General features: G+C 41.0%; 1 protein-coding gene across 1 annotated transcript; it reads left to right on the top strand.

The window, feature by feature from the left end:
* The first annotated feature begins 1,519 nt into the window (after nucleotides 1-1,519).
* Nucleotides 1,520-10,357, top strand: LOC308303472 (H-2 class II histocompatibility antigen, E-S beta chain-like). Its single transcript, XM_080747851.1, has 7 exons — nucleotides 1,520-1,734; nucleotides 1,838-2,110; nucleotides 2,762-2,978; nucleotides 4,732-4,799; nucleotides 5,912-6,025; nucleotides 8,724-8,757; nucleotides 9,120-10,357. The coding sequence occupies exons 1-6, from the start codon at nucleotides 1,674-1,676 to the stop codon at nucleotides 8,753-8,755; spliced, it is 765 nt and encodes a 254-aa protein (XP_080603977.1). The 5' UTR covers nucleotides 1,520-1,673; the 3' UTR covers nucleotides 8,756-8,757; nucleotides 9,120-10,357.
* The last annotated feature ends 139 nt before the right edge of the window (nucleotides 10,358-10,496 follow it).

Below are 10,496 nucleotides of genomic sequence, written 5' to 3'. Positions count from 1 at the left end.
TAGAGAAGGGCTAGATTTAAACATGAACGTGATCTTCTGAGTTAGATTATGATCTAAATCCACTTTTTGAATCTCATAACACTGGCCTCCATGGGAACCGAACTTCCTGATCACATTAACTCTCGTTGCATTCTGGGAATTGGAGTGTTTGCCCCATACAGCAAGCTACAGTTTAATGTAAAACACTATCAGAAGCGTCAAACGTGTCGTCGGCACTGGGAGACATTGACGAGTGTGACGTGCGGGCGTGCCGTGGGCATCAAATGATATATATTTTTTTTTTTAAGATTTGTTTTTGGGTTTTTTATGCCTTTATTTCATAGGATAGTAGACTGACAGGAATTGTGGAGAGACGGGAAATGACATGATGATGGCAAAGTGAATCGAACCAGCGACACCAGCAGGCATCATAGCCTAGTAGTATACGCCTTGACCACCAGGCCAGCAGGTGCCCCATCAAATGAGTGTTTAATGAAGGATTTTGAGTGACAAATGAAATAATGAGGGATTTTGAGTGAGGAATAGGATCTGGTGGCTTTCATACTAAGTAGCGACCTACTATGGTCACAATAATATAGGCCTATACTGTATTTGGAGAGGTAACTCAGCTTTTTTGGAGCGGTGAAAGCGCTCCCAATAGACAGGTATGTCCGTGGGTATGTGGGTGGGTGGCTGGCTGGCTGGCCGTGTCCGTAGCCTGGCAATACCTTGAGTGGCCATACACAACACACTAGTTAAAGGAGGGGCGCTGTTTTGTGCAGGCCAGGCACACTCACCACTCACTCACACGCGCACGCAACACACACACACACACACACGCACACACACGCACATAGAACACAGAATCAAAAACATAGATCTAGAACACATAGAATCAAAAACATAGATCTAGAAAGCATAGAATCAAAAACATAGATCTAGAACACATAGAATCAAAAACATAGATCTAGAACACACGGAATCAAAAACATAGATATAGAACACATAGAATCAAAAACATAGATATAGAACACATAGAATCAAAAACAGACACACACACACACACACACACACACACACACACACACACACACACACACACACACACACACACACACACACACACACACACACACACACACAAACACACACACACACACACACACACACACACACACACACACACACACACACACAGGGTATAGCTGCTCAGATTCACCGCTCCACTTCGAACCGAGGTTTGATTTTTTTATTACAAGTCAAATGTATTTAACGTTTAAATTCTAATAATCTGAGTAGTTCTGCAATACTTTTGGTTTAATGTTGCCTGGTGACAAGTGATGAGAGTGAATCCTGTTTTTTCATTGGTTGTTGTAGAGTAGACGCTGTTAAACAAGCGACATAGTGTTCATTTCCATCAGAACGTCAACTGATCAACACTTCAACTAAACTCTGAAACATCTCAACTCATCAACACTTCAACTAAACTCTGAAACATCTCAACTCATCAACACTTCAACTAAACTCTGAAACATCTCAACTCATCAACACTTCAACTAAACTCTGAAACATCTCAACTCATCAACACTTCAACTAAACTCTGAAACATCTCAACTCATCAACACTTCAACTAAACTCTGAAACATCTCAACTCATCAACACTTCAACTAAACTCTGAAACATCTCAACTCATCATGACTTCAGCTAATCTCTGGCTCTGTGTTTCACTGTGTTTCATCTGTTTCCATGGAGCAGGTAAACTTTATTTATTTACATAATAATTCACACATTAAATCTGTGTTGTTGATATTATAGAGGAAATATGAGTACTGAGTACATTTTACTTGTCTGTTTCCAGATGGATTTCCATACTGTGTGGCTGTCCGCTGTGTGTTCAACTCCACTGACCTGAAGGACATACAGTACATAGAGTCACAGAGTTTATATAAACGAGAGATCTACAGGTTTGACAGCAGGGTGGGTCAGTGGGTTGGCTACACTGAGTCTGGTGTGAAGCAGGCAGAGAGCTGGAATAAAGATCCTAGACAGATAGCTTACAGGAAATCACGTGCAGAGACCTACTGCAAATACAACGCTGAGCTCGACTACTCCTCTGCTCTGGGGAAGACAGGTGAGCTGATCTCAGACCAGCACTAAACACTCAATCACCTCATAAACATTAACAATATAACATGACATCATTATAAATCATTCATATTCAAAGATGATTAATGCTGCCAACATGATTATACATCTGAGACTATTAGTATTTGTTAAGTTTTGTATTTTATTTCTTTATCTATCAGGGACCCATTAATCAACATGTCAGTTTAAATGGGCCAGAAGCAAATTGTCATGGAGTTTTACAAACGGCTTTAATGATTTATACAATAAAATGACTATGATGATGTGAAGATAGTTTGGAGATTTCGGTTCATCTGAGAAATAATATGAGTGTAATAATGAAATATTAAATTATATAGAGGGTATGTGCATGCATAAAGTGAATGTCATATCGAGTGGCAAATCGAGAGGCAAAGTGAGTTTAACGTCGTTTAAAGTTGTTTAATGCAATCAGATAGGACTTTTCTGTTTGGATGTATGGGCTGTCAAGGCCACAAAGTAGTTTTTTACCACTCAGTAGACGTTCCCGCATAACTTCCGGGTATGATGATGTCACACACATACCCTCTATTATAATAGTATTAGTAGTAGTAGCAGCCTATAGTAGTATTGTATTGTATACATTACTGATATCATTATTATCAACCTGTTGTTCCAGTGGTGCCCTTCGTGAGACTGGCCTCAGAGACGCCCCCTGGTGGTGGTAAACACACTCACATGCTGAGGTGCAGCTCCTATGACTTCTACCCTAAACGGATCCTGGTGACCTGGCTGAGAGGAGAAGAAGAAATCACCTCTGGTGTGACCGATACTGATCTGCTGCCTGATGGAGACTGGTACTACCAGTACCACTCCTACCTGGAGTACACACCCAGGTACACACCTAATAGACACCTATACATAGAAATACACACCTCTACTGGTACTACCAGTACCACTCCTACCTGGAGTACACACCCAGGTACACACCTAATAGACACCTATACATAGAAATACACACCTCTACTGGTACTACCAGTACCACTCCTACCTGGAGTAGTGGAGTACACACCCAGGTACACACCTAATAGACACCTATACATAGAAATACACACCTCTACTGGTACTACCAGTACCACTCCTACCTGGAGTACACACCCAGGTACACACCTAATAGACACCTACACATAGAAATACACACCTCTACTGGTACTACCAGTACCACTCCTACCTGGAGTACACACCCAGGTACACACCTAATAGACACCTATACATAGAAATACACACCCAGGTACACACCTAATACACACCTATACATAGAAATACACACATCTACTGGTACTACCAGTACCACTCCTACCTGGAGTACACACCCAGGTACCTAATAGACACCTACCTATACATAGAAATACACACCCAGGTACACACCTAATAGACACCTATACATAGAAATACACACCCAGGTACACACCTAATTATAAATTAGGGATGGAGTTATTTTTTTATAGATAATGAGCCACCTTATTGATCCTGCTTATTGAGCCGGGCTTTTATCGAGCCCACAATTGAGCGTTTTCTAATAATATTTTGTGGAAAGATGTGAGACGACAAATTCTGAACAGAACTGCCATCTTTTATTATTTGCCAGTTGTTGTGACTTAGTTTGTGGCTGACCACCATCTATGAAGATGACAAAAGTAACACATATATCATTAAATATCATTAACACAATCATGTGTTAGTGTGTAATAAGTGTTAAATGGCTTTATAGTTATTAATAGTTATGTAATAATGTCTTTATCGCCTCTTGTCTTGATTGTTTAAACATGACGTCATGGGCCGCTATGCTCGATAACAAGCTTGATAAGCCCAAAGCTTATTAATACCGGGTACTCAATACATTTGTTATCGAGTTTGTAGCAGACCATCCATCCCTATAGCTAATAGACGAGGAATAGACACCTGTACATATACCTCTACTTACCACCCAGGTACTCTCACTGTAACATTAATTACTGTAATTCAGTTATTCATTTATATTAATCATCATCTTATAGGCATACCTTAGACCTGTTTAATCTCCACATCATATTATTGTTCCAAAGACATATAACATAGTAGATTTACAAGCTCACATAACATCATAGCAGATCTACAAGCACACATGATAGATCTACAAGGACACATAACATGATTGTAGCTCTACAAGCATACAAGTTGCATAGCAAGCATCAAAGCAGCCAACCAGAGCCCTCTATAACAGACAAATGTTTATGTTTATATCAAATGGATGATCAAAGCCACTCTAAACTATATCTCTGCTGTCCAAAATATTCACCTTTGCAAACACTGCCTCATCAATGTTGGTATGTTGACTTTATACATTGTCACATACTTGAATGTGTCTTATATTTATCATCACTTTACCTAAACACAGCTCAAGTAGGAGAGTTTATGACCATTAATGCATAGTTTTTTTTAAAGATAAAAATAATCTATTAACATTATGTACACACGTGTGTGTGTGTGTGTGTGTGTGTGTGTGTGTGTGTGTGTGTGTGTGTGTGTGTGTGCGTGTGTGCGTGTGCGTGTGTGTGTGTGTGTGTGTGTGTGTGTGTGTGTGTGTGTGTGTGTGTGTGTGTGTCACAGATCAGGAGAGCAGATCTCATGCATGGTGGAACACCCTGGCCTGACTGCACCTCTGTTTGTGCACTGGGGTAAGTAATCTATTACTGTAATCCATTACTACCATCATATAGAGTTACAAGACCTCCTATACACTCCATACAGAACATAGTAAACACAGAGTTACAAGACCTCCTATACACTCCATACAGAACATAGTAAACACAGAGTTACAAGACCTCCTATACACTCCATACAGAACACAGTGAACACAGAGCTACAAGACCTCCTATACACTCCATACAGAACATAGTGAACACAGAGTTACAAGACCTCCTATACACTCCATACAGAACATAGTGAACACAGAGTTACAAGACCTCCTATACACTCCATACAGAACATAGTGAACACAGAGTTACAAGACCTCCTATACACTCCATACAGAACATAGTGAACACAGAGTTACAAGACCTCCTATACACTCCATACAGAACATAGTGAACACAGAGTTACAAGACCTCCTATACACTCCATACAGAACATAGTGAACACAGAGTTACAAGACCTCCTATACACTCCATACAGAACATAGTGAACACAGAGTTACAAGACCTCCTATACACTCCATACAGAACATAGTGAACACAGAGTTACAAGACCTCCTATACACTCCATACAGAACACAGTGAACACAGAGTTACAAGACCTCCTATACACTCCATACAGAACATAGTGAACACAGAGCTACAAGACCTCCTATACACTTCATACAGAACATAGTGAACACAGAGTTACAAGACCTCCTATACACTCCATACAGAACATAGTGAACACAGAGTTACAAGACCTCCTATACACTTCATACAGAACATAGTGAACATAGAGTTACAAGACCTCCTATACACTCCATACAGAACATAGTGAACACAGAGTTACAAGACCTCCTATACACTCCATACAGAACACAGTGAACACAGAGTTACAGAAACTAAAGTATAGAATCAGGGAAACATGACTGAACACTGAAACCAAACAGGAAACAGAAAAAGGTAATACATGTGTAAAAGCTGACCATACAGAGACTGAGGAGTGAACCCTGACACCTCTACTGTTTTACTCTGCTGACATCTGCTGTAATGATATAATATAATGATATGTGATATAATATAATATGATGATATACAATAATTTGTTTTACCAGACGACTCCATGCCAGATGGAGTGAAGAACAAGCTGGCCCTCGGAGCATCAGGTCTGGTTCTGGGTCTGGTCTTGTTCCTGACTGGATTCATCTACTTCCACTGGAAGAAAAGAGGTGATTTACGGGACCGTACCTATGTTCCCCAGGTTCTATGTTCCCCATGCACTTACCCCCACAAAAAGGTTCTATGTTCCCTACTTACCCCCACAAAAAGGTTCTATGTTCCCTACTTACCCCCACAAAAAGGTTCTATGTTCCCCACTTACCCCCACAAAAAGGTTCTATGTTCCCTACTTACCCCCACAAAAAGGTTCTATGTTCCACACTTACCCCCACAAAAAGGTTCTATGTTCCCTACTTACCCCCACAAAAAGGTTCTATGTTCCCTACTTACCCCCACAAAAAGGTTCTATTTTCCCTACTTACCCCCACAAAAAGGTTCTATGTTCCCCACTTACCCCCACAAAAAGGTTCTATGTTCCACACTTACCCCCACAAAAAGGTTCTATGTTCCCTACTTACCCCCACAAAAAGGTTCTATGTTCCCTACTTACCCCCACAAAAAGGTTCTATGTTCCCCAGGTTCTGTGATCCCCGCTCAACAAAAAAAAAAGGTTCTATGCTCCCCGCTCCCCGCTGTTATTAATGACTCTAAACACACACACAGAACATATTGTGAGAAATTACGAATACTAGTGGGACAGGGGGCACTAGGGACATCTGGGCACCATAGTTTTGTTATGACTGGGGACCTGGGCACCTGGGCACTAGGGACATGTGGGCATTTGGACAAGTGGCCACCTGGACGAGTAGGCACTTAGGGGTGGAGACATCTGGACACTAATGACATGTCCTAAATTATGATTGCCCACATGTTCTTAGTGCCCAGATGTCCCACCATTTCCTGCATTTGAGTTGGGAACATATACTTTTTTATTGGGGGGGGGGGGGGGGGGGGGGGGGGGGAGGACATAGAACCTGGGGAACACAGGGAGGACCCTTAAACAACAACACCAAAAACAGACACCTAAAGACACACATCAGTCAACTGAACCATATAGATATTATGAATATATATCAGCAGGGCAGGACAGAACAGAAGAATGATAATAGCCTACACCAGAGCTCATTTATTACTCTAATCAGGAATGAAACGTGTTACTGCTCTGTCTGTACATATTGACAGAAAGGACTCTCCAGTCTGAGAAAACACAGGATATCTCTCATCTACTGAATATGGCCAATTCATTGGCCAAAAACTCATCTTTCTTAAATGTAGGGAGGGGACAGGCAAAGAACAAAACCACCAACTGCACATGCTTCCACATTCCCCCGGTTATCTCTGATGAAGAATTAACAATATTTGTCCAATAATTGTGAAGGGATGGACAACACCAAACCATAATGCAGGGTTCCCCAATTAGTTTTCCCCAAGGGCCGAATTATGTCTGGGGTACCAAGCCGAGGACCACAACATTGCAGGGGGCGACGGTGGCGTTCCCACTACTCCAGCGACAGTTCAGATATCGTCGTTGTCGGGTGAAAATCTTGTATGTCCAAAACCGTTCGTTTTGCATTTATCATTTTTAAAAATGATTTAAACTAGTGAAAACAGCAGATCTACAAGCACACAACGCCTCGCACCAGCGAGGCGTTGTGTGCTTGTAGATCTGCTGTTTTCACTACTTTTGTGCAACGGCCTTGTATGATTTGCAAAAGAACTTACAAATTTGGAGATATGAGATTTCCACCCGACAACGACGATATTCTAGTGTTGTTGCTGCTCTTATACCACCATTATTACTGGGGTTGGTGTGGGCCAGACAGTAGCCCCCCGCGGGCCGCAAATGGCCCGCGGGCCGCCTATTGGGGAACCCTGCCATAATGTATGCTTGAGGTCTGTGAGATCTATGACAGGCTGATGCTACATCATCCTCATGCATTCTAGATCAGGGTTTCCCAAAGTGGGTGCTATGCCACCCTAGGGTGGCGTGATGCCAGTCTAGGAGAGTCTCAGAATACTTTGATGACATTTAGAACTCATCAATATCACTTCAGTTTAACCACTGCTTAGTAAAACACACCTGAGTTGCACTGTACTGGGGTGATTGTTCCATCTACACCAACTCTCTTCACCAAAAATAGCAGATCTACAAGCTCACAACATACTGTAGTATCACGCTGTGACGCGTTATGAGAATGTAGATCGGCTATTCTAGTGAACCTTCCCCCCTGAACAGGGATGCTGGGGTTCATGTGGTTAAACATCAAGATTAACATTATTTTCAGTCAGTTCTGATGGAAACTGATATTTCTCTGCAGTGACATACTGTATCTCAGGTGGAAAGACATGCATATTTACCATAACATGATATGATATGATATGATATGATATGATATGATATAAGATTCGAACAGTGTAATTCAGGGGTGCTGTGGATGAAAAGGCTTTTTTTTACAGCGGTGCCCTGAGTCAAAACATTTTGAAAACCTCTGTTCTAGACAACCAAGCCTTTGGTTTAATAAGCAGAGCAGATGTAAATGAAGTCATGACAGATCTGTCTCCTCCTTTGTGAGTGTGAGGAGCCATTGATTTGTCCTGCTGTGTATCCATTATATTGATTAGATTGAGGTGTGCAGTCACACCCAGCTCTGAGACCAGTTAGTTTGGACTTTCTAAATCATCCCCATCTCCCACATCACAACGAGCTGTCTGTCTGTCTGTCTGTCTGTCTGTCTGTCTGTCTGTCTGTCTGTCTGTCTGTCTGTCTGTCTGTCTGTCTGTCTGTCTGTCTATCTCTTCTTCTATCAGGTCGTATTCTGGTGCCGACAACAACCAACTGAAGGTGAGAAACTACATTTTGACACGAACACATGCATATAAAACTTTTCAGAATTTATCAATCAGATAAAGCTAGTGTACAGGTTGATAACCCCCCCCCCCCCCCCCATACAGTTAATAAAGTCTAATTCTTATTGGTTGAACATTCTCTATAGTTAAAGTGTAATTCTTATTGGTTGAACATTCTCTATAGTTAAAGTGTAATTCTTATTGGTTAAACTACTTCCCACAGTTAATAAAGTCTAATTCTTATTGGTTGAACATTCTCTATAGTTAAAGTGTAATTCTTATTGGTTAAAATACTTCCTCCAGATAATAAAGTCTAATCCTTGTTGGTTGTTTCTAAATGGATGTTTGTGTTTTCAGAGATGCAGACATTGCTGCCTCCTGGTGGACAGAGGTGGAAACACAGCGCGTGTCCAATCAGCTTTTAGATGCTAAATATAAGTTACAGCAGCACAGTGATGACATCATCAGCATTTTATATTGGGCTTTTAAGCCGTGACATCATTTTGTAGTCAGACCTCCAAGCAGATTTATTATCAATATCTGTTCCTCGCTATTTCAACAGATCCGAGACAAAAATAACGACTAAAGTATAATTCTACCACTTTCCTTTCAACAAGAAAAAATTGTAAATAGTAAAAATACTACAAATATTCACGTGCGCTGGGGCCTTTTGCCCCCAAAAGTTCTCCTCTGCCTACAAAATGGTGTCAGACTTAACAGCCCCATACTCATAACATAAGGAAGATACGGTAAATGAAGGAAAGGACGCTCTGGACGGCGGGTATGAGCCATGATGCTCACAGGTGGCTGACATTAGAGTCTATGAGAGCCTGCTGGAGCAGCCAATGAACAAACACTATTTCTGAACGATTGTGACCTTTGTCATATAAAAGAAGACATATCACAAGTTATTTAATTTCTAATCACTTGTGTTTCGATGTGTACAGACTAGTTAGTAGTAGTATAATTTTATTGAGTCGTCTAAACAGCAGCAGGTATCGTTTCTGGCTCATATGGGACAGTGTTGTGATACCTTGGCACGTTCAGAAACGTACTTTGTGCTCTTTAGATGCCTCTATACTATTATACAGTGTACACATCACAGAGCAAGCAACACAGCAGAAAACAATGTGTGATAGGCTCATGTCTTCTTTTATTTTCCTGAGACGAGTATTTTCTAAAAGTCTGAATCGTTCAGAAATAGTGTTTGTTCATAAGCTGATCCACCCCAAGTGTGATGAATCTGCTGTCTGGAATTGCTGGATAGAGAAAACATTACGTTGGTTTCCTTTCCTTCATTTATCTTCCTTGGACATGACAGCAGCACAGTGATGATGACATCAATATTACTGTAGTGGTTCTCAAAGTGTGGTCCAGGGACCCTCTGGGTTACTTTAGGGAGTTCCAAATCATTTGTACACTCTGAGAGTTACAGAGCTGTAAGGGTCCATTTGGTTCCATGTGTACACTCTCAGAGTTACAGAGCTGTAAGGGTCCATTTGGTTCCATTTGAACACTCATTGTTAAAGACCTGTAAGGGTCCATTTGGTATCCCAGTGGATCCCTGGACCTCACTTTGAGAACCACTACTATGTATGCAATACAATAGGCTTATGATTGAATTTGTGTTTTATAAAACATTATACTGTACCTATATATCTACAGTATATTCTTTAGATGACTGCATGCATTACCATATTTACTATAGATGACTGCATGTCATTACCTTATTTA

This window comes from Nannobrachium achirus, assembly GCF_963921795.1.
Source record: "Nannobrachium achirus genome assembly, chromosome: 18".
In the NCBI taxonomy this organism is placed as follows: domain Eukaryota; kingdom Metazoa; phylum Chordata; class Actinopteri; order Myctophiformes; family Myctophidae; genus Nannobrachium; species Nannobrachium achirus.
This window is presented reverse-complemented; position numbering and strand designations above follow the sequence as displayed.